This window comes from Onychomys torridus, chromosome X (assembly GCF_903995425.1).
Source record: "Onychomys torridus chromosome X, mOncTor1.1, whole genome shotgun sequence".
In the NCBI taxonomy this organism is placed as follows: Eukaryota; Metazoa; Chordata; class Mammalia; order Rodentia; family Cricetidae; genus Onychomys; species Onychomys torridus.
In genome coordinates, this window is record NC_050466.1 from 35,993,061 (window position 1) to 36,018,451 (window position 25,391).

The 25,391-nt window shown below is 39.7% G+C and overlaps 1 protein-coding gene and 1 non-coding gene across 5 annotated transcripts; both read right to left on the reverse strand.

Moving 5' to 3' along the window:
• Positions 1-15,291: 15,291 nt before the first annotated feature.
• On the reverse strand, positions 15,292-25,039 carry Rbmx (RNA binding motif protein X-linked). Of its 4 annotated transcripts, XM_036175070.1 has the most exons (11): positions 24,865-25,039; positions 23,204-23,338; positions 22,908-23,014; positions 22,331-22,502; positions 21,468-21,620; positions 20,759-20,873; positions 20,548-20,673; positions 20,085-20,167; positions 18,223-19,440; positions 17,236-17,320; positions 15,292-16,619 (listed from the first exon to the last, which is right to left on the reverse strand). In XM_036175070.1, exons 2-9 carry the CDS (start codon positions 23,310-23,312, stop codon positions 19,130-19,132), a joined length of 1,176 nt encoding a protein of 391 aa, XP_036030963.1. In that variant the 5' UTR covers positions 23,313-23,338; positions 24,865-25,039; the 3' UTR covers positions 15,292-16,619; positions 17,236-17,320; positions 18,223-19,129. The 4 variants fall into 4 exon arrangements, with proteins under 4 accessions (XP_036030963.1, XP_036030964.1, XP_036030962.1 ...); XM_036175071.1 differs by having other exon boundaries at positions 17,236-19,440; positions 23,204-23,335; XM_036175069.1 differs by having other exon boundaries at positions 17,236-19,440.
• On the reverse strand, positions 23,085-23,156 carry LOC118574900. The gene has a single exon (XR_004943777.1). It is a non-coding gene; the product is annotated as a small nucleolar RNA SNORD61 (small nucleolar RNA).
• Positions 25,040-25,391: the final 352 nt, after the last annotated feature.

A 25,391-nucleotide genomic window follows, 5' to 3' on the forward strand; every position in this document is an offset into this window, starting at 1 on the left:
ATTATATTCATCCCCCATTACCGTTTTATGTCCCCCCCCAACTCCTGCTAACCCCCTCTTCTGGGATAGCACCCCTATACTTTTAAGTCTGTTTTTTTAGTGTGACCCAGTGAGTTTCATTATAGCTTTTTATAAGAGCATTGGCACCTTGCCAGTAGCTAAACCACTGAAAGAAAATGCCTTTAACTGCAAATAAGTTCTCATAGCGTTTTTCTTTTGTTGTTGCTGCTGCTGTTGTTTTGAGATTGGGTCTCTTTATGTAACCCTGGCTGGCCTGAAACTCAGAGACGCACCTGCATCTGCCTGTTGAGTACTGAGATTAAAGGTGACTGGTACCATGCCTGACCATGATGGGGCTTTGACAGGCTCAATCTTGTGGAGATGCTATGCTAAGAATCACAGCTGTTTGGGGTCAAGAGTGCAAGAGCCATCACATTCCTAGAGGTCAGCGTTCTGTACTGCTCCCACCCTCCCTTCAGCTTCTTGGTCTGTGAGATGTTCTTATATAACTATCATAATAAATCTGTTTTAATTCATTTAGATCCAAGTTACTTTAAATTTCTTTTCTTGTCATAAGGCTCCTGCAATCATTGTCTCTATGAATTTGTCTATTAGGAACATTTCATATAAATAAACTTGTACAACACTTCATCTTTTATGTCTGACTTCTTTCATTTAGTATCCTGTGTTCATGTTTCATCCAGATTGTAGTATGTATCAGTATTACATTTCTTTTATGGCTTAATGATATTCAATGGTCTATATTTATTTCTCAGTAACCAGTGGATGGATATTTGGATTGTTTCCATTTTGGATATTATAAGTAATCCAGCTATTAAAATTCTTGTACTAGTCTTTGTGTATTCATACTTATCGATTCTTCCTTGTGCATACAACCTGGAGGGGAATCTCTAGGTATATGGTAAATTTATACCTCACTTATTAAGAAACCACCAATCTGTTTTCCAAAGTGAGCACACCATGACTTTCAGATCAGCAATTTATTTCTTTCAGCAATTCTTACTTTCTAAACTCTTTATCCTTTCCAGTGGACATATAATACTCTACCATTGTGGGTTTATTTTATTCTTATTTCAAAGATTTTGGAAAGTGCTAAGGATCAAACCCAGCGTCTTGTATATACTAGACAAGCACTCTCCAGGGGCACTATATTCCAGGCCTATTTTACTTTTCCCTATTACAGTGTATGTGTGGGGAGGTGCTGAACCTAGGACCTCACATGTGGCATTTGAGTGTTGTGCCACTCAGCTACATCCCAGTCTTTTTTAAAACTTTTATTATAAAATTTATTATTTAAAAAATTAAATTTAAATATATTTTATCATATTCTTCCCCTCCCCCAAGTCCTTCCAGTTTCCTCTCCTTCCTGACCCACCCAACTTTACGTCCTTTCTCAAAAATGAAACAAAATCCCACTGCAACAAAACCCCCTGAACCAAGAAAACAAAACCGTTATGGAATAATCTTTTTGTACACTGTGAAGATATATCATTCTTATTGATTTAGTAAAAAGCTGAACGGCCAATAGCTAGGCAGGATTTTCAGGCACACAAAGGATGCTGGGAAGAGGAGAGGCAGACTTGTTAGCCAGACACAGAAGAAGCAGGAAAGCAGCATGGGCAGAGTAAGGGTAATAAAGCCACAGGACAGAAAGTAAATTAACTGAAATGGGTTAATTTAAGTTATAAGAGCTAGTTAGAAACACGTCTAAGCTATCAGCTGAGCTTTCATAATTAATAAAAGTCTCTGTGGTTATTTGGGAGCTGGGTGGCAAGACAGAAATATCCAACTATATAAAACTACATCCAAACAGGAAAAAAAGTACCAAATTGTAATTCTTTTTACTTTTTATTCTAGGATAGGGTCTCACTAATTTGTCCTGGCTGGCCTTGAATCTGTGCTTCTGCTGAACCTTTCTTTCTAGTAAGTGGGACAGGGATTATAGAATTGCACCAACAGGCCAGCTCCTAATTTGGTTTGTAACTCACAGATACTTCTAGATACTTATGGGGTACAATATGGAATCTTGAGAGGTTAAATAAGGATAATTAGCATATCCATAACCTTAGATAGTAATATCTTTACAGTAAGAGCACTCACAATATTCTAGCTATTTTGAAATGGGTAACACATCCCTGTTAACTAGCCACCGTGCTGTGCAATAGCATACCAGAACTTCTTCCTCCTGTTTTTAACTAAAGCAGCATACCTATTGCCCAACATCTACTTGCACTCCTCAGGTCTCATGACTGTTCTGCTCTTGGTATGCAAGAAGTCAATTTTTAACCATAATACGTGTGGACAGAACATTCCGCCATTAGTGCAATGCCCACTGCACTCTTATGGTATACTAAATAAATAAGTACTTTTGCTTTAAAAAAAAACCTCTATGTATGACTAACATCAGGTAGTATTATTATTTCTCTGTCTGATATGTCATTTAATATAAATGTCCACCAGCTTCATCCATGGTGTTGAAAAGGACAGAATTTTATCTAGTTGATGGATGAATACTATCACATCTCTCTCTCTCTCTCTCTCTCTCTCTCTCTCTCTCTCTCTCTCTCACACACACACACACACACACACACTAATTTACTTTTAGTTATTCATCTGTTGATAGACAATTAGGTTGATTTCTTATAATTGGCTATTGTGAATTGTGACATAGTGGAGTGTGAATACAGATGTGTCTTTCACACACTGATTTAAAGACAAAGAATGGTTACAACTAATAAATTCATTCAGATTGCAGGATAAAAAAATCAGTATATTAAAAAAAATAGCACTTCTATATATTAATACCAAATAATCTGAAGAGATAGAGAACACTTTTTTTTGAGGAAGGGCTTTTCTATTTAGCCCAGGCTGGCCTCAAACACATGGTGACCCTCCTGCCTCAGCCTACCAAGGGCTGGTACTACAAGTACATGTCACCATCCTCAGCTAATAATTCCTTCTTACAATCGATAAAAATACCTGAAAATGCAAGCAAGATGCCTCAGAACCACTTGCCACTAAGTCAGATGAACCTGAGCTTGATCCCTGGGACCCCAGAAGTGGAAGAAGAGAATCAGCTCCCTCTGACAAATCAATAATGTACAAAGACCTAAGAATAAATTTTAACCAAGGCGATTGTATTAGTCCATTTTCTATTACTGTAATGAAACTCTGAGGTTAGGTAACTTTATAAAGGACAAGAGATTTATTTATCTCAAAGTTCTGGATATGAAAAGGCAAAGCACCTGGCGGTGGTGGCGCACGCCTGTAATCCCAGCACTCAGGAGGCAGAGGCAGGTGGATCTCTGTGAGTTCAAGGCCAGCCTGGTCCACAGAGCTAGTCCAGGACAGGCTCCAAAGCTACAGAGAAACCCTGTCTCGAAAAACCAAAAGAAAGAAAAGAAAAGGCAAAGCATCATCATAAACTTAGTCCTGATAAAGGTCTCATATAAAGGCTTTTATAATATGTTGTCTTGGCAAGAATTAACTCAGCCTCAATCCCTGCCTGTGAGGACTGGAGAAAGTCCTGAAGGAGTGAAAACTTGAAGCAATGTATGTTGTTGACACAGGCAGTGGATGCCTCCAAACCCATGCACACACTGGCAGCACTAACTAGACTTCGGGGATTACTGCTCAAAAAACGAAATTGGAAGGTGGACATGCTGGAGGCTAAGAGGGGTTAGAGGAGGGAAACGGTCAGGGGATGTTTTCATTGCATATATGCTTGAAATACTCAAAACTAAAGAAGAAAATTAAAAAAAGAATTAACTCAGAGTCCCAGAACAACTACCTCATTACTTCTGTTGACACATCCTAGTGACCTAAGGACCTCCCACTAAGCTCTTAAAGGTTCCACAACATAGCCTTCTTCAGGACTAATCTTTTGACACATAAACTCACAGAGTACAAATGACATCCAAACCATAGCTGAGGTACAATCTCTCTAATGACAAGCATAAAACATTTATGTGGGTGGTGGTGGTGCATGCCTTTAATCCCAGCAGGAAGGAGGCAGAGCTGGGTGGATCTTTGTGAGTTCAAGGGCAGCCTGGTCTAGAGAGTGAGATCCAGGACAGGCACCAAAACTACACAGAGAAACCTTGTCTCAAAAAAACAAAAAACAAACAAACAAACAAACAAACAAACAAACAAAACACGTTAAGCCAGGCAGTGGTGGCACACACCTTTAATCCAAGCACTAGGGAGACAAAGCCAGGTGGATCTCTGTGAGTTCAAGGACAGCCTGGTCTACAGATCCAGGACAGGCACCAAAACTACACAGAGAAACCTTGTCTCAAAAAAACAAAAAAAAAAATGTATGAAAGAAACTTTAGGTGATTCACAGCAATGAAATGGTAGGGCAGAAATGATATTGTTAAAATAGTCCTTGGATCGAAAGTGATCAACAAATTCAAAGTAACTGCTTTTAAAATTCTAATTACATTCTTTACAAATATAGAAAAGTATCCTAAAATTGGTAAGGAACTACAAAAGACCCTAAATATCCAGAGCAATTCCCAGTGAAAAGAACAAAGCTGGAAGCATCACACTCTCAGCTGGAGAGAGGGTTTCGTGGGTAAGAGCACTTTTGCAAGTTCAATTCCCAGCATCCACAAACACCTCTAACTCCAGCTCCAAGGGATACAGTGCCCTCCTCTGACTTTCAAGGGCACCTACATGCATCTACATAGACAGGATCATACACACAAATAAATAATAAAATGGATCTTCCAGGCTGGAGAGCTGGCTCTGAGGTTAAGAGCACTGACTGCTCTTCCAGAGGTCCTGAGTTCAATTTCCAGCACCCACCTGGTGGCTCACAACCATCTGTAATGAGATCTGGTGCCCTCTTCTGGCCTGCAGTCATACATGCTGTATACATAATAAATAAAATCTTTAAAAAAAATGGATCTTCCTTTTAAAAAAGAATACATTATCAAGCTGTAGTATCCCAAATACTATACTACTGATATAATAAGGCACACAAACATCAAGAAACAGAATGGAAAACACAGAAACAAACCATAAATTTATAGCCAAGTCACTTTTGGTTTTGTTTTGGGTAACAGGGTTTCCATGTACAGCCCTGGCTTTCTTGGAACTTGTTTTGTAGATCAAGTTTGGCTCAAACTCAGAGATTCGCTTACCTCTGCCTCCTGAATACTGGAATTATACACAACCACTGAGCACCAACTGATTTTTAACAAAGGAGTGGATATACAATGGGCAAAATGGCAGTCTCTTCAAAATTGGTGCTAGGAAAACTAGATACTCACAGCAGAAAAATGAAACAGGATTCCTACCTTTCACCAGTTTAAAAAAAAACAAGCCCAAACAGATAAAACACTCAGTGTAAGACCGCAAGCTAACATAAGGAGATCTCATCACAGCATTGATAGCACTGGAAACCGACATACAAAAGACAAGCAGGATTACAGAAGAAGCACAGTGTTTTCCTACAATCGGACTGGAGAGTAAGATCCAGAATTTTCAGTTGTGCTCTGTGTGTATGCATAGGTCAGAGGACAACTTTCAGGAGTTGGTTCTCTCTTTCTCTCATGGTTTCAGGGGATTCAATTCAAGTCATCTGATTTTCAAAGCAAGAGCTTTTTTACCCAATGAGCCACCTTGCTAGCCCCCACTTTTTCTTTTTAATATCTAAAATTGATAAAAACAAACAAGTTAAAAGCTAAAAAGCAAAAAACCAAATGAAACCAAACAAAACAAACAAAAAACAACTCCCCAAACTAACCAACAAAAACTAGTCCAGATATTAGGGGCCTACCCCTGTAATCCTAGCCCTTGGGAGGCTGAAGCAGAAGGATCCCTATGAGTTCAGGGCTAGTCTGGACTAAAAAGAGGGGGAAACCATCTGAAAGTAATCCAATTTTTAAAGCAAGTCAAATATCTTCATAAAATTCTGTTATTCACCCCCCTCCACATTGTCTTTGCTTCTGTTGTTATATATTTTAAACAGGATCTTACTCTTATGTAGGCCAAGATGACCTTTAATTCACAATCCTCCTGCCTCTGCCTTATGAACAACTAGATTCAGAGGTACATGACACTACACTTAGCTCTAAACAGACACTTCTTAAAAGACGTCAGAACCAGGTGAAGTGGTACATACCTGTATTCCCAGCACTCAGGAAGCCAAGGCAAGAGGACTGCCATGACTTTAAGACCATCCTACACTACAGAGCGAGTTCCAGGCCAGCCTCAATTACAATTTGAGGCCCTGTTTCAAAACAGAAACAACAATAAAATGAGAAGATGACCCACAGATATAGGTGAAAATGTTCCACATCCCTATCAGGCAGATGGAAATCAAACCATGTTAAAATGTCTCCTTGACCCAGCAGGAATAGCTGTTATGAAAAACACGAAAATAAGGGGTTTGAGTGAGGCTATGAAGAAAGAGGGACCGTTATACATATTTGATGGGAATGTGAGTTAATAAAGCCACAGTGCAAAACAGTGTAGAGGTCCCTCAAACACTAAAACACAGGAACACATACAAAACAGTTTGTGGTTATGTATCCAAGGAAAATGAAATTATCATGATCTTAGAGTATATTCCCATAACTACTAGTGATGTCGATCACAATTTTGTGTTTATCAGATGGTTTTAAAAATAGCTTTATTGAGGTGTCGTTTAGAAACCACAAAATTTAGCTACAATTGTTCAATAGATTTTTTTGGTAAGCTTACAGAACTATGTGACCATCTTCAAAATCCAATGATTTTTGCTTAGATGAAATTGTACATGGATATGAGGAATTTCCTTAAATGAAATTCCATGCACAGCTAATCTCTACTTCCTCAAGCCTAAAAAACAACATATCTATTTTCTATCTCTATAAATTCATCATTTCTGAACACTTACCGTAAATGGAATAAGAGGACATGGTCGGTTGTAGTTATTGAGTGCCTGCATGTATGTGTATGCAAGATGTGCATGCAGTGCCCACAGAGGCCAGGAGAGGGTGCAAAAGTCCCTGGAACTGGAATTACCCTTATGAGGTGCTGTGGTACTAGTAACCACTGAGCCATCTCTCCAGCCCCCTCCTTTGTAGTTTCTGAAGTTCCTATGTTATATTATATATTCCTATGTTCCTTTTATTGCTGAACACTACACTGAATTATATGACCTTTTGTTTATTCATTCACCAGTCTATAGACATTTGGGCCATTTCTGATTATTGGCTATTTTTCATTTGGTTTTGCTTTCAGACAGGGCTTCACTCTCAAATGTGGACTAGCCTCAACTCATGGTGATACTCCTGCCTTAGCTCACAGTACTTAGATTACAGGCATGATCCACTGTGCCTGGCCCTCGTTGTTGACAATTATGAATAAAGCTAGTATGAATATCTGTATTTTAGCTCTCTGTTAAACTCCAAATACCCGAGACTATTAGTATATTGCATATGAGCCTGCAATGAGGTTGCATATTATGGCTGCAACACATGGCAAAACTGTTCACCTAATGCCTCATACAGAAGACAATGGGAAGATGAGGAGGCTGGAGTCCCAATATCCTTCTTCAACAACTTTCATCCTGTGGCCAGATGGCCTTCTCTTAGGTTTGACCTTTTAAAGTTTCTATCACCTACCAATAATGTCATAGGCTAGGGACAAAAACTTTTAACACTTGAACCTTTGGGGACATTCCCACTTTAAACTATAACAAGAGCAGTGTGAATCATCTTTAAAATCCAATATGAAATTTCCATCTAAGGAGATTCCTCGATGGATCTGTTTTCTGTCTCTATAAATTTTCTCATCTATCCCAGGCTGGCCTTAAATGCTCCTGGGGACATTTGTTTTTGGTTGGAGATTTAGCTCAGTGTTAGAGCGCTTGCCTAGCAAGTACAAGGCCCTGGGTTCAATCCTCAGCTCCAAAAAAGAAAGAAAGAATGGGTTAATTTAAGATATAAGAGCTAGCTTGCAAGAGGCCTGCCATAGACCATATAGTTTGTAAGTAATACAAGCCTCTCTGTGTTTAATTGTGTCCAAGCAGCTGCAGGACCAGGAAGGACACAGGAAAACTTACAGCTACGTGTGCCCAAATTTGTTACACTGTTTTTTGAAAAAAGACTTTATATGTATGTTTAACCTGCATGTATATTATGTGCACCACGTAAAGTATTGATCAAGGAAGGCATGGTAGCACAGGCCTTTGATTCTAGCACTTGAATTTGAGGCCAGCCTGCTCAACATAGTGAGTTCTAGGCCAGCCAGGTCTTTTAAGGTGAGACCTTGGCTCAAAAAATAAAAACAAAACCACAACCAAAAAAAAAAAAAAAAAATAGGGGGGAAGGAAAGATGGAGAGTTCAAGGCTAAGTCAGTTTAATGCTAGCCTGAGCTACATGAGACCCTGTCTCAAAAAAGAAAACATGTTTTAAAAAAGGAGAACATTGTTTTGGGAGGCAGTGAATTTCCTTGTTCCTTGTGAAACACAATTTAGGCTTTGTTAAGACAAACTGAGAGTAGTCCTTCATCAGGGAGAGGTTCTCAAGTGTAGCTTTTCAACTGAATGGCTGTGTGTTAAAAACAAAAAATGGCTAGGTCAGAGTCCCAGGAGCTTTGACACTGGGTGACCTTTAGTATTTCTATTCTTCTTTCAACTCCAGAGCAGCTAGAATTCTTTCCAGGCCTGGCAAAATGTCACACTGTGAATGTACAGCTAGCTGTTAACTAATGACCCACAAGGAAAGCACAAAGTGACATCTGGGGACCCTGTGCTTTTCTTCCAGTGATACTAATGTACTGTGCTCAGCTTCTACTTCTATGTGCTGTAGTCAGAAAATTCTTCCCCAGGCAGTTGTGAACATGGGGCTCCTCTCATGCGGTTCCTCCTGTCACAGAATATACCAGGAATGCACGTGTACACAACCATGCCCAGCTATACTTCAAATTTCAAAAAATATGTGGATGTTATAATGTTGTTTAAGTATATATTATGTGTTGAGTAGATTCTCACCCCCACCCTCAAAACCTTTTCTTGCCTCTTCCCCTTGTCTCAGTCCCTACAAACAGCTTCACTTCTACAGTCATGGGACATATGATTCTGTGAGCTATACAAAATTTAGGAACTACAAATGAGGGAAAACTTACTTGTCTGAGATTGGCTTAGCTCCCTTAATATCTCCAGTTGTATCTATCTTCCTACAAATGACATGGCTGAAAAAAAAATCCCTTATGTATATACACCACATATTCTTTATCTATTATTCCTCTCTCAACTAGGCTGATTCCATAACTTAGCTGTGTTGAACAATGCTGCATTACACACTGTTGTGCAAGTATCTCTGTGACAGTTCACTTAAAGTCCTTTGGGTAAATATGGATGACATAGCTTGGCTATATCCAATATCTACTTTTAGTTTTTTTCTAAGAAACCTTCATCCTGGCTTCTGTAATGGCTATCCAGGTTTACATTCCCACAAGTAATATATAAAGGTTCCTTTTTCTCCACATCCTTGCCAGAATTGCTTGTTATTGTTTTCTTAATGAGCACCATTCTGAATAGGGAAAATGGAATCTCAACATAGTTTTGATTTGCATTTGCTAATGAGGTCCAACATCTTTTCATGTTTATTGGTCAAGGGGATGGGAAAGATGCTCAGCAGTTAAGAGAACTAGCAGCTCTTCAAGAAGATCCAGCATTCACATGGCAGCTCACAACCCATCTATAAGGTGATCTGACACCCTCTTCTGGACTCCTCAGGCACCAGGCAAGCAAGTGGTTCACAAACACACATGCAGTCAAAAGACTCATACACATAAATACAAATTATTTTAAAACTGGAAGCCAGGGCTGGGATATAGCTCAGCAGTGGTAGAATGCTTGCCTAGCATGCATGAAGCCCTGGATTCAATCCCTATCACCAAATAAAACTGGGTGTGGTGGTACATGCCTGAAATTCTGGTACTTGAGAGGTAAAGACAGAAGAAAAAACAAGTTCAAGGCCAGCCTTATGAGATCCTGCCTCAAAAAAAAAAAAAAAAAAAAAAAACACCACATAGGTAGAATGTAAAAGACTCAGCCTACGAAGTGATTAAGTCTTAGATTATACCAAATAAATTGCTACCATCAACTAAAAAAAAAAACAAGAAACTATGAATAGACACAGCCTGATCCTCTAGCCTCTACATTATAAATGCTAGTATTACACGTGTGGACCACCATACCTGTCTAAAGTGCACATTATTCCACAGCTAAGGTATTGGGTAAATGTAAAGGAAAAGAATGTGTCAGGGACATAGTTCAGTTGGTAAAGTACTAACATCACATGTGAAACATCCTGGGTTCCATCCCTAGCACCACATAAACTAGTCATAGTGGTGATACATGCTTGCAATACCAGCACTTGGGAAGTATGAGCAGGAGTTTAAGGTTAGCCTAGACTCTGTGATATCTTTAAAACATGGTCTCACTTATGTAGCCCTGGCTAACCTGGAACATACTATGTAGACCAGACTGGCTTCAAACTTATAGAAATCTATCTGGGATTAAGTGTTGGGGTTTAAAGATGCCTGGGTATGGCATCTTCAGGAAAAATAGTTACATAGGAGGAAATATTTCCTAATTCAGTTTAGGCTTTACACTCATTTTTTTTCCTTTTTTTTCCCTAACTGCCTGATTCCAAATTCACTTTATTCTAGTTTCACGAATCCTGGCCCTTTGCCAACTGGCACACTTGGAGTTCTTGTTGGTGAAGTATTAGTAAGCCACCACAGGACTCGGGTTTGCTTCCTGGTTCCACAGCATGCATGTCTCTAGCTTGAGGAGCCTGTCTGGGCTGTGCTCCCACAGGGCACATGTTGCCTGGACTCTAACAGCTTCCCTAGAAACACCCTTAGGCAGTTTTTACAGTTACATACATCTGGCAAGACACTGCCTTCTGTAATTTTTTCAACAGCTAGAGGGCAGACTTCTAGTAAATTCTGCTAGTATGGTACCAGTGCCTCCTTAAACATTTAACAAGTCCCAGCTATGCCTCTCCAAGTTTTGATTTCTCAGAAGTAGGTGGGGAGACTTTTCCTTGATCTTCCAGAATAGTCCTGCAGTAGTTTTTGAGGCCTACAAAGGTAGGAGGTCTCCCAAGGATACTCTAATCTCAACCCTAGCATTAGTAATTACAATAATGTTATGCTTGTTATTCTATCTAGTCCATATATATATATATATATATATATATATATACATTCCTTAGTTTCCTTTATTTCCATTACTCCTACCCATTAAGGAATTCTTCATACTAAATTTTCCTTGTACAAAATATCTGTGTTCTTGCTCCTCAAGCCTAGCCTGATAATGAATTGGTATCAAAAAGATCCTAGGCAGGCAACTCAAGAGAAACCACCAATAGCATATGGGAACTGTTAACTAAATGCCTTCAGACTGAGCACAGTGCTCTTTGCAAACAGGAAATGAGCTGGTAGCAATGTTTGGCAGGCAGGAACATCACAACCAAGCTACGTTCTGTGATTCATAAAGTACCAACTGACACAAATGTTTGAATTCTCAAGTGACTGCTGCACTGTGGTAGCAGTAGAGATGACCTGAAAAACAGGGACTGGGTGAATTCTTGCCTTTTTACTTGTGCCTACAAAGAAAATTGCAAGCTCAGGTGCATTAAGTTTCAGCACAAGTTGCTCTGAGAATCAGAGGGCTTCCCAATAGCTCTACAAAAGTTTATTTCTTATAATCTTATGACAGATACTGCTGAATATCAGCTGTGAGAATTCTGAATATGACAAGTGAATCCTATCATGTCTCTCATGTGACCCTTGGACCCTCCCAGCTGAGGCTGGAGCAGCTTGCCCTACAGTCTGTAGAAATAAGCTTCTCTCTGCTGAAGAGTCACAACTTGTCTGGGATGATTCTTTGAAATATACCATCTGCCTCTACATTCACCACAGCCATATTCAACTAGCACTAGGCTCACAGCCAGGGTCAAGTGTCAGCATGATCTGAGCAGGCACAGACACACAACCTAAGGGCTTATGAATCAAGCTGGGAAGAACGTGTAGGCAAAATACGGTGGAGTGTCGGCGTGGAATAAATGCTATGCTATAACCAGAAGTAATAGACTAGATTCATATTTGCATTGGTGACAAACAGTTCATAAGGAACAAGAGATACACACAATACTATAAACTGAAGTAATTTAAAACATGCATGCAAAACGTCAATATAGGACTAGGGATATAACTTGGTAGAGTGCTTACCTATAGCATGAACAAAGCCTGAGTTCTATTCACTTTATAAACTGGGTGTGGTAGTATAATCCTAGCACATTAGAAGGGAAAGAATGGGGGATTAGCAGTTCAAGGTCAGCCTGTGTTATGTGAGACCTTGTCTCAAAAGTATCAATATGAGGGCTGGGCCAGGCATGGTGGCACACACCTTTAATCCCAGCAGGCAGAGGTGGATCTCTGTGACTTTGAGAAACATAACCTGTTTCAAAAAAAAAAAATAAACATTTAATAAAATCTTACACAAAAGGACATACGTTGTATTAAAACAGTTCCTAATGGGGGCTTATGAAGGGAGGGAAGCAAAACCAGAATGAAAATGCTATGTGAACTAATTGTAACACAGTTAAAAAAGATGGGAGGATGACTAACCCAGAAGAAAACACTCAGCTTCTAAGAACTTCCAGTCCCTGACAAAAGGGAAATCTAACATAAGGTACTGGATTCCTGCCCCAAAGCCCAGTCCTGAAGATAATACAAGAGGGAAATTGATGGAAAATAACATTTAGTAATTATGCTGGGTGATGGTGGCACACGCCTTTAATCCCAGCACTAGGAAGGCAGAGACAGGCAGATCTGTGAGTTTGAGAACAGTCTGGACTACAGAGCATGTTCCAGGACAGCCAGGGATACACAGGGAAACTCTTGTCTCCAAAAAACAAAAAGCAAAGTAAAACAAAAAATATGTAGCATTTACTGCACAGGAACTCAATCATTTCCACCTCTGGGATACATATCACCAACCCTCTTTACAGATGAGAAATCAACAAGTGGTAATGCTGAAACTGGAATTTAAAATCACTAAGAAATGCCTAGAGATAGGCAACAGGGACTCCAGGATGGAGAGGGGTATCCTACTATAAATACCACCATGGATATAGGAGGCTAGGGAAGAAATTATACATACAAGTCCTGTCCCCAACTTAGTGCTTGGAAGACCATTCCCTACATCATTACCACTGTAAGCCAGCAAACAGAACTGTCAAATCACAGTAGTACCGAATCATGGAGCACGTTACATGGGTCACACTGAAGAGCCCAATCTTAGCCCCTCAGGCATTGGGTATATCCTTTAGAGCAAGGATCTGCTGGAGCCTTTCTTAGGGAATCTGACAAAGTCAAGAGAGAAAAAAATTCTTTCAGGCACAAATTCCAGATTTGTAAAACATATTAAGACATACTTTCAGAAATCATTGCTATGGTTCATTAAAATGTATTCTTTTTATTTGAAGCCTGGGATACGCAAGTCCCACAATGCACATGTGCTTGTCAGAGAACTTACAGGAGTCCATGTTCTCTTACCATGTGGATCCTGAGGACCAAACTCAGGGTGTCAGGCTTGGTGGCAAAGGCTTCTTTACCTGCTAAGCCATCTCTACAGTTTTTTTTGTTTGTTTTTTTGAGATCAAGTCTCCTGTAGCCCAGGTTGGCCTTAAACTTCCTGCATACATCACCATGCCTAGTTTATACGGTGCTAGGGACTAAACCCAGGACTTTGTAATTTTAGGCAGGCTGAGTATAGATTTTTTAATATAGATGTATATACACATGAGTGGGAAAGGAGGATGTGGTCTAAGAACTAGAAAGCAAGCTAGGAGGGGAATAGATCTCAAATGGGGGTTAACAGAAGGGGGCTAACAAGAGGGCAGCAGCAGAAATAGAAGAGAGAACCAACCAAAACAAAGTAGATGGAAAGATTCCACAATGAACCCCATTACTTCCAATGACAATTACAACGAATGCTAAGAAATGGGTATCAGGAGTTCTCCAACAAATTCTCAATGTCAAAAAGCCTTCGGAGCACACATGTTAATCCCCTACTCTGTTTTTGCTTTGAGACAAGAGTTTTACTGTTGAGCCCTGGCTGGCCTTGAACTCAGATATCCCTGCCTCTGACTCCAGAGTTCTAGGATTAAAGACTTGTGCCAACACACCTAGCCAAAATGCCATAGTCTAACAAACACAATACCCACTCATTTCAGGAGAGCAAAGAAGGGGCTCAATGGTTAAGAGCTTGTACTACTCTTGCAAAGGACCTGAGTTTGGATTTAACTCCTGTTCAGATGCCTGTGGCCTCTGCGGGCACTTATATGCAGGTACAAATTTAAACAGTAGGAAAAGAACTTTAAGAAAATGTAAAAAAGCAAGAGGGTAGTCTTTTCAGCAAGACACTGGAACAAATGGTTATCTATATTTAAAAAAATAAATTTAAATTTCCAGTCTCACGCTATAAAAATTGATTCAGAAAGTATTATCCCCCTAACATAAAACCCAAAACCACAAGATGGAGGCCCACAGAACAGACTAGATTGGCTGGCCAGCAAGCCCCAGGGATCCTTCTAGCTCCTGAGCACTGGAATTACAAATGAACCTCCATTCAGGGCTTTTTTACTTGGTTTCTGGGGATGGAGCTCTGGTCCCCATAATCTGCCAATTAAGTTTTGTGAAGTCAGCATTCTGCCACCCTTAAATGTATACTCCACAGAAAGTTCACAAACTAGAAACCTCCCCCACAGAAGCATAGCATTATGGGTTGTTTTATTAACATCACTGAAAGACTCTAGTCCAAAAGTACTGAAACTCACTACCATAAACAATTTCTTACTGACCCAATCCCCACCCTTGCCCCTATCAATCCAAGATATGCAGGAAATCCAGGTAGAAGCAATAGGGGAAATTCTTGGTAAATGAGCCTTACTGAAGTGTGATAGCTCTCTCTCATTTCATTTTTAGGTTAAGGATTAAACAAAATCACCTGAATGACCTTGTTTATCTAAGGTTAACTCATCACAATAGACAGTGGTCAGACCACCTCAGGGATTCTAGATGACCCCTTATGTTAAGTGCCCTAGAACTGAAAGTTTGAGGGAGAGAGTTAAGAAAGAAAAACAAAACAAAACAAAAGAAAAACAAAACAAAACAAAACACCAGAAAGCCTAAAATTAATTTCTACTTTCAAAAGGGTTAAAAAGAGAGAGAGAGAGAACCCAACACCACAAAGATATATGTTCAAGTTTTATTGGGTTTCCATACAAAACATTCCAAAAAGTGATCCACAATACCCAAACCTTACATCCAACTACCAAAATAAACCACACTTCCTGTATTATTCAAATTCCTTTACAACCAGTATATAGCCAGAAGAATCAAGGACAATTTTTTTTTTCTAATTGTGTATTTTAGGCCTGTGGGGTCTGTAAATTTTTCTATTTGTCAAAAAGTTTTCTTGGTAATTTGTACCTGCTCCTTACTCTGAATTTAGCATTCATTTTTACCCTAGTATTCCCTATGCTAAACTGTCTATAAGAAATCTAAATAAATGCTTGAGTCAAAAGGTCTTGACAAAGCACCTACTCAAGGAATTATTAGAATATAGAAGGGTTGAGTTAAGATAGCTATTCAAGTACAACCACTGAAATTTGGTCAGGACCCTTGCCATCTGATGAGAAATGTGACCAATGGGGTTTAAAAATTTTGGATCATTTCCCCTAATCATAAACATTAAATGTAATAGTACTAAATGGCTTTGTAAGAAAAATCTCAGAAGTTGAGTTAAATCCTTTAGCCCTGCAACTCAACCTGTTTCCTTTGAGAACATCAACACTTACATTACTGGCTCTTAGCTTCCAAAGTAATAAACTGGAGTTGTATCATGATTTATTTCTAAGATTGAGACCTGAGGGTAAAGTACCTTTCTAAAACTACAGTGATCTGGTGACCTGTATTTGTTTCCAGCATCTTTCCACTATCTTAACAATGTTTCACTTTTTACTTTCATTTTGTAGCATTGCTCCCCCCTTCTAAGTTTTATAGGACAAGTAAATGTTTTTTCCTGATAAGGTAATCCCCCAAATGGTTTACTTGCTGAAAATCAGAGACATCAGTGGATAAAGTTATCACGGAAGCATCAGTTTTCTGATTGAGTGTTCTTTTTCTGTGTGTGGTGCCAGGGATTGAACTCTAGGATTCGCTAGGCAAGCACTCCATCATGGAGTTACAGTTCCAGCTAATTCAATTTTATTATAGTAAGTGATCATCAGCTCTAAATTTTAGAGTTGCCTCATTATTTCACCCAAACTACTGAATCTATACAAAGAGCCATGAGAACTTCTTGGGTAGGTACCCCCACTTACCAATGTCTTTGTCTCCCTCTCCTCATTTGGTCAATTTTAAAGAATCACCACTCCCTAATTAATGTTTAACCGACACTGATGCCTCCCTCCCTTGAAGAAAAAAAAAACCCTCTATTGCCTGTACCAAACCAATTCTGATGAGCACTGGGTATGTAACTGCTGCAGCTTAGTGTCAGCATTCCTCTGCTTCAACAACTCTGTAAAAAAAGCATGTGATCAAGTTACAGAGAATTTTACACTGCAAAGCACTTCAATTCTCTCTCTTAAGTGCACACAACTTGGGTTTTCAGTTTAAGTATTAGTGATAAAGTGCTAGCTTCAAAATGTGGCCATACTCATTACAATAACTATAAGCATCAGCTTTGTAACAGTAAAATCAGATACCTTGCCATATTGTGCCCATGAAATTTGGAAGTTGCAGTGGCAGCTGTATCACTAACTAGTCAATTGAAAATAAGCAGGCACTGACAGCATGCATGTGATTCATACAATGTTGCTCACATAGCAAACCATTAACTAGATAACTCTTTGCACAAGAACTCTTGCAGGCAAAGAGCTGTTAGTAACTATTTCAGAAAGAGCTAGTAGTACCATCCTACCGGTACTCTATTTAATCAAAATATGTCTATATACCTTCACTCAAAATGGATGTGCTAGACTTTTTTATGACAAATTCATTCTTATGTCCAGAGTTGAGCATTATCTCTTGTTATAGACAAATTAAGGGTCAGAAAATACTTGCCAATGCCATAGCTACACAATGACAAAGCTACAGTGTTTAAACCTTTGATGGACACTACTTTCAACTCTTACCTGAGCATTTGATTTTTTCATACTGCCAGCTTTCTCTACTGTGAATCAATCAGCACTCCATGATAGTATGACTGTTAGGTTCAACCTGCAAAAATTACATAAATGAAAACTAGTTATTTCTCTAAAAGAAGTTCTTTACTACTTGCCTACAACTGTCCTTTTTTTTTTTCCAGAGAGAACAGGCAAGTTCAGACTTGCAGCTTAATGCATTATTTCATGTTCTACTACTTCTCTTAATTGGTGGAAGGTTCACTGGCTTGGGATGGACTGGAATGGCTTAAATGGTTAAGTCGCATGGCTTATGGATTCTCATTCTTTTCCAATGGTGCACTGCCACGTTAAATCCATAAGTTGAACTGACAAAACATTTGAAGGAATAAGTGCAGTCTAAGGATTTTTAGTTGGAGGTCTTCAAGTTTACTATATTCAAGAGCATCTTTTTCAACTTCATGGCTGGACCTGGGTCATGCTGCCTCAGGTTTTTGCTTTTTTAAAGACCACTTGCAATAGATTTTTTTTTCTCCATACAGTGTAGTTTCATAGAACTAAAACAAGTCAGGCATCCAACTAAATGTCACGTTTGCAATGGCTTATAGGGGCCAGACGGGAGACCCCAATCCTAAGCCATTTTTTTATATTGACTAAAAGACTAATTTGAAAAAAAAAGTCAAAACATGAAGCATGTTTAAAGGTCTTCATCAAAAATTAAAAAAAAAATCACCCCCTCCCAATTTCCAGATTGCTATTGATAAACAACAGCTGCATTAGTGCCTTTAAGTGCCATACATGCTTTAAAAAAATCCAAGTGTTGAATTTGGAGGACTTCTAATATGCTATTGAACATTTGTGGTTTTTTTCCAAAAGGTTTTTTTTTTTTAATCTAGAAGGCATTTCCATTACCATGAAGTACAGTATGGTTCACTGTACTATGAGGAAGGTAAGTGCTCAATTTCGACTTAGACGGAAAAACTAGTTTGCTTTGCTTACCATCTTTGCTGTTTCACAGGCATTTGGTGCTTTAAATCTGATGTGGAATGCTGATAGATTCACTTTTTAGAAGTCATAAGCCTTTAGGAAGTTGGAGATAACTTCATTGCTTATCTATTTTCTCCTTTGCAATCAAGCTGTTCCTTTAAAAGTGAGACACTACAGAGTTGCAAAAATTTGAAACAGTAAGAGCAAGCATCGTTTTGCAGCTTCATGGTTGGTTTTGGCCAAACTTTTTTATTTAGTATTCTGTAGTTGTTTAACACACACTTAAATGGTCTTACTAAGGGAGGGGAAAAGGGAGGTCCTTGTAGATTCCCAAGGAAATGTCAGAAAAGCAAACTATGGTCTGCATCCATTTGCTTTTTTGGGTTTCTGGGTAAATAGCACATTCCTAGGAATCTGATCTCAGGTTTTTTTTTATACTGTGAGCATTGTGGTTTCACTTGGAAGACACCCTGAAATCATGAAATCCTAAGAGCAGCACACCCAACCAACCCTCTCTAATAGCACAGGCAGGGCGATTCATCGCTCAGTGGAGACCAAAGGACATATGGATGGCTTAATGTTTGTGGAAGATCCTAGAATTGCTTTCCTCATTTACTGGGAAAAATCAGGAAGTGGCCTTCAGGGACATTTTTACTTGGAAAATTACAACACTAGTACAAGTCAAGGCTTACACATTTAACATTTGCTTGTTGAAAGCAACTCATAATATCAAATAAAATTAAACATGTCTTACTTTTTCCCTCACAAGAACATAAAAATTATTAAGGGGAACAGGAAATTTTAAAAAGGTAACACAATTTTTCCTTTTAGTAGTCCTTAGGAAGTTTATGACAGAAAGTTTCCATTTTGTTTGTTTCTTTGAATGGGGATTTTTTTGGTCCAAAAGTTTTGTTTGTTTCTAGTATCTGCTTCTGCCTCCCCCTCTATCAGATCGGCTTCCTCCACGGCCACCACCTCTTGGTGCTCCGCGGCTTGAACTGCTGTAGGAATCACGTGGAGGAGGGTACCCCCTTTCCATAGAAGGGGGTAGCCCCCGTTCTTGTCTGCCAACGCGATCACGACCACTTGAGTAGAGATCACTTCGGCTGCTTGAGTAACTGTCTCGACTTCCACCATATCCGTCACGTGAGCTGCTGTAATCATCATAGCGACTGCTTCCACCATAAGATGGCGGGGGCCCTCGTGTAGGTGGAGCACTACGTGAGTTACCTGCAGGGTCAATGGTCAGGTAATATGGCAACACTATAAATTGTATATATACAACAGTTAAATCTGAATTTACAGAATTCTTGTATTATAAGTTTACTTTCTCAACTGGGAAAGTTTAAACTCTACCATTGCTGGCCATAAAAGGGAATTGCTCATCTGCTGAAATACGGAAATGGATTGGTTTTAATGTTTGTTTGAAAAGACTGAAGACGTTGTGTATTTCAAGAGGACATTCCAGACAGCTTGTTATTTTATAGTAGACACTCAGCCACTTTCCAGTGATAAGTTGCAATTTTGAACTGTTGAGTTTCCTTCATATTGCAATGGTAAATATTTGATCTTGTTAATAAAATTTTTAAATTGTATTTTCACTGTTGGGGGAAAACACATAAGGCTGCCAATTTAAGCAAGCAAAATCCCCTCCAAAGCAAGCAAACAGCCTCAAAAGAAAAGACACAAAAAACGAAACAAGGAAAGAACAAAAAAAGCCCTTCACAAAACTAGGAAAAGCCCAGCTGATAAAGTTACCCCTTGAAAGCAAGCAAAGGTCCCTTGAAAAGCAAGCACCACGCAGCCTATTAATCCAGCTCATGAACCTAAAACCTCAAGCTGGTGATATTTAAGATCCTTAACCGGTATCTTACCATAACTCTCATATGAATCTCTGTAGGAACCTCCACTTGGATGATCTGAATAGTCACGATCCCGACCATATCCATCTCTATCACTAAATAAAAAACAATTTTTAATTAAAATATATATTTTCCCCTAAATTACATGTTTATTTCATAATATAAATGTAATACACTCTAAAAATTCTCAAATCCTTTAAAAATAAAAGTCTTAAATCTCTTCATTTTTTTAGCTGTCCAATGTAAAATAAATTTTGTGAGGATGAGGAGACATGTGCATGCCACGATCCTGTAGAGGTCAAAAGACAACTTTGTGGAGCCTCTTCTCTCCCTTTCACCTTTACATGGGTTCCAAGGATGGAACTTGGGTTGCCAAACTTATTTGGGAGGTGCTTTTAACATCTGAGCCATCTGCCAAGCATGAAGTTTTACAGCAAATACTTACAAGCAAACAAACACAGAAGTAGCTGCTTACCTATAGCCTCTTGATGGGTAGTCATCACGTGAACTGGAATGACCATAATCACGGTAAGTATAATCTCTTGGTGGTGGTGCATAATCTCGGGTATCTCGAGAACTTGGGTAGTCTCTGCTTGAATAGCTACAGGAAGAGAATTTGGTTTATTCCTCTGATGTGCTCTCTTTCAACGTAATTCTTCATAAAACAAACTGCACTTTTCTGTTACCTGTCTTTAGTGGAATAGCCATCATCTCTCGGGGACAAATAAACATCTCTGCGAGAGGGAAGGGGCTCCCTTCGTGGTGGGCCTCCATAACTATCTCTTCCACGTGAAACAGGGGCTTAAGGGAAAAAAAAATAACCTTCAAAATCTACCCATCGAAAAGCTAAAGTGTGAACTTACACCCAGGCTGAAAAAAAAACTGATTTAATCAAATATCATAAGTAGCTAAAACATAATGTTTCCTAGTCACATTTCAGTGCTCATTAATTATAAATATAATATTAATTGGAATCTCTAAATCAGTCTTAATGTATAAGCATTAAAAAAACTTAATAATGTGTGTGTGTGTGTGTGTGTGTGTGTGTGTGTGTGTGTGTGTGTGTGTAATGGTGTGGGCCTGTGCATGCTATGATGCAAATGTAGGTCAGAGGACAACTCTGTAATTTCAGTTCTCTTTCCACTTTTGATTGTGAATGGGGGAGTGGATTCAAGTTCTTGCGCTTGAGAAGCAAATGCTTCACCCACTGAGCCATCTTACTGGTCACACATTTAAAAAGAATAAAAATAAAACAAAGAGTCTCCCTAGATAGGTCTTGAACTCATGTCAATCCTATTTTCCTCAGTGCTAGGATTGGACATGAACCAACCACTATGCCTAGCTTCAACACAGTGTTATGGTAGCAGCACAGATTGTAATGCACGCAACAGTTACCTCTTCCTGCCATTCCACTGCTGCTACGAACTGGTCCTGAAGGTGCTGATCTTTTAGGAGGAGGACCCCCACTTCGTGGTGGTGGTCCTCTTTTTACTGGAAGAGGTCCCCTCGAAGAACTCATGGTAAAATTCATGGAATAGCCACCATCATCTATGTTAGAATAGAAAGAAGATACATCAACACAATAATCAAGAAAAAAAACATTATAACACTCAAGAAAAAAAACTAAGAACTATTTGCCTCAAGGAAAACAATACAAAGAATTAATTATGTGCATCATGACCATTATCTTTTCTGCTTCGCTGAGGCGGCTAGGTTTGTTTTCCATTGAGCAAGAGTAAGCATGACAAGAGTTCAGGACCAGCCTGAATTAACAACAGAGACCTTGTTTCAGAAATCCACAAGTCTTGTAGACTGGGAAAACAATAGTCCTAGTCCTGAGCCGTTTGACCCCTAGTTTTAACACTGTAATTTAATTTCGGCCTCCCATATTTTCTTTTCAAGTCATGAGCACTACATTAATAATGGGGTGAGTAGTCTCCATGTCAAAGGCAGCAGTTCTCAACATGAGGGTTGTGATCCTAGGGGTGGACAACCCTTTCATGGGGGTCGCATATCAGATATTCTGTATATCAAATATTTACATTACCATCCATAGCAATAGCAAAATTATAGTTATAAAGTAGCAATGAAAGTAATGTAATGGTTGGGGGTCAGCACAACATGAGGAACTGTATTAAAGGGCTGCAGCATTAGGAAGGTTGAGAACCAATGCTATAACCTTTCAAAAAGAATGCCTACACCGGTGTGGGTCTGCAGCTTTTAACTTAAACACCAAGCCTGAACTCCAATCAAATTACCCATGTGTCCTCCACGTGAGGGTGGTCCTCTAGTTCCTCCACTTCCTCCTCTTCCTCCTCGAAGACCTCTGGGAGGGCCTCTGCTCCTTGGAGGTGGAGGTAGTCCACGTCTACTAGTTTCAAATGATGGTTTGGTGGCTTGCTCCACCTTGATGGCTTTTCCATCTAAGGACTTTAAACAAATAAATTTTATCAAGGCTGAAAAGAAACATAGGCACTCTTGTTAGGCATATAACCTTTAACACTAGCTACAAAATTTGGTTGTGGAATCACAATAAAATTCAGAATAGAGACTTGGTGTGGTCTTTTATTCTAGCACTCTGGGGACATAAGCAGGAGGATCTATCTCTGAGTTTGTCAGCCTGATCTTTAGTCAAGACTACATGGAGACCCCTTTCTTACTAAATAAAATAAAATTCATGGTAGTACTACCAATGGCTATAATTAAAAGTCTCTGGATATACATACACAAAATAAAAACTCCAGAGCTGCTCTGGACCCAGACATGGATAACACTTTAGTTATTTTTGTCAGCAGAAAACCCCTTTATATTAAGCAGAAAATCAGAAAATCATACCTTTCCATTCATATCTCTGGCAGCATCCTTTGCATCTGCTGGGCTTTCAAAAGTGACAAAAGCAAATCCTCTTGACTTGTTGGTTTCTCGGTCCTTCATCAAAAGCACTAAAACAGTTTGGGAGGAGGCGGTTACTTTCGTTCAAACAAAAATACCCTGAGCACATTTACAGAAAGCAAGCTCAGAACTTCTTAGAGGACAAAATACATTATCATGTCAGATGATCATTGGATTCAAATTCATCACAGCTTGTCTTTTCATTACAGTAACACAGCGTATAATTTTAGATAACTCACCTTCCACTATTCGTCCATATTTGCCAAATACCGCTTCAAGGGCTTTCTCATTTGTCTCTGTATTGAGCCCACCAATAAAGAGCTTTCCTGGGCGATCCGCTTCAACCATCTTTTCTTCCAACCAACGGGAGTCTGCTGAAAAATAATATTATCTCTTTGCAGAAAGTTCTCTAAGTTTACTGAACAGCTTAACCGTGGCTCCTATTTTATTAAAATCTTTATTCTTTAGTAACTAAAGACTCCGATAAACCTCAAGAAAAGTAGAAAACGAATTGAAATACTTTTGATTAACAGTGCAGTGCAATTTTCATTAACTGGGTTAATAGGGTCTGCCTAATTTAGCAAACCACTGCCCTGGCTACTTTTAGTCAAAGAACAGCTATTCAACCCTAGAAAAGGCAACTTTTACTTTTAAATGTATTTTACTTTTTTGATACAAAGTTGCAGCCTTAAGAGTGCAGGAATTAGCCGGGCGGTGGTGGCGGCGCAAGCCTTTAATCCTAGCACTCCGGAGGCAGACCCAGTCGGATCTCTGTGAGTTCGAGGCCAGCCTGAGCTACCAAGTGAGTTCCAGGAAAGGCACAAAGCTACACAGAGAAACCCTGTCTCGAAAAACCAAAAAAAAAAAAAAAAAAAAAAGAGTGCAGGAATTAACAAACTGGGCCACCACACCCGGCTACTGTATTGACCACTTTTAAATGTATTTTACTTTTTTTTATACAGGGTTGCAGCCTTAAGAGTGCAGGAATTAACAGACTGGGCCACCACACCCGGCTACTGTATTGACCACTTTTAAATGTATTTTACTTTTTTTATACAAGGTTGCAGCCTTAAGAGTGCAGTAATTAACAGACTGGGCCACCACACCCGGCTATTGTATTGACCTGTTATCTTTTAAACATTCCGTTACTATCTCCCTTCTCGCTCCCCCGCAGCGCAGGGTATAAAAGACTTCCTATTCCAAGGTCATCAGCCAGATGCACCAAGTAAAGACCAAGCCCTTTTCTGATTTAGATTGGCTAGTAAGTTTAGGCACAAATCTTCAAGTTAGAACAAAGTCGCCGCATCTAACCCAACAAAAGATTGCTATCTGGTTGAAAAGATAAAAAGTGCCAGAGTCAGAAAATAACGGAACTCGGAATCACACACTGTTCACACACTGTTCCTGTGCTGACACCTAATTAAGACTCATTAAAAACCGCGTGTTAAAGACAAAATGGCGACACTTGGATCCAACCCAGAACCACCAACAACCGCTGGACTAACTAACTTTTGCATTGACACTGGCAGCGAAAACTCCAAAAGCTACCTCTCTTTACCGCCAACGACCAGAGGAAGCCGCAGAGAAGTCAACCAGCCCATCATTAGCACCGGCGCTGTCCTGGTGCTACTCCCATGGTCGCTCTGAGTCCCTCCCGCCCCACCTACAATGCTGTGCGCTGCGCCCTCCGCCCTCAGGCGACAGCCAAACATCCCGGAGACGCACGCAAGATAATGGACCCCCTAGTGTGCTGCTTCCACCCCTTCTGCTTTAAATAGGTTGACACCTTTGGGCGTCTTAAAATGGCGCCCGCCACCACTCTCTCCAGGGAAACAAATGATCTCCAGCCCTAACATGACAAGACTGTACGGAAAACAGGTCAAGGAAAGGAGGCTCCTACCCGAGGGGACTGCGACGGTCTCAAGCTCCTATGAGCTCTTTGACAGGACCTTCGCTGCTTCAAGTGACAGCTGCCGATTCTTGAAACGGAACAGAAATGACGCTAGGAGTACTGCGCAACGAGGGCGAACAAAGGAGACAGCAATCTTTATACTACCCGGGAACGAGGCTGAAGAACCCGGATGGAAATTAAGCTTAGAATTTGAAGTACGAAGGGAGGGAGGGTAGTGGTTCCCAGATTCTTCATTGGCCATCTCCTATGTCATTCACTATTCGCTCCGCCTCTTTCTCCGTGTCTCTTAAAGTTCTTGCTGGTGTGCAATTTTAACTGTTTGCCCTACCCCCACCCGTTCTCCTCCAAGGCGCCTTTTAGCTTTGTGCTAAAACGGCACTCTGATTTATTGAATACAAAAGTAAACTTATTGAGCGTCCTAGTAGGCCAAACATGGTGCAAAAGTTTTACTTTTGCATAAAATCTTAATTCCAAAAGCAACGTGAAAATGGTAGAAGTACAATGCCAATGTTATA

What these genes read in the sequence shown, in the direction of transcription:
- Rbmx (XM_036175071.1), bottom strand. Translation starts at nt 23,312, where the DNA reads ATGGTTGAAGCGGATCGCCCAGGAAAGCTCTTTATTGGTGGGCTCAAT. An exon ending in CCAGAGATATGAATGGAAAG is followed by an intron (nt 22,503 to 22,907) that starts GTATGATTTTCT and finishes ATTTGTTTAAAG; the next exon opens with TCCTTAGATGGAAAAGCCAT. An exon ending in GGCTATTCCACTAAAGACAG is followed by an intron (nt 20,674 to 20,758) that starts GTAACAGAAAAG and finishes CTCTTCCTGTAG; the next exon opens with CTATTCAAGCAGAGACTACC.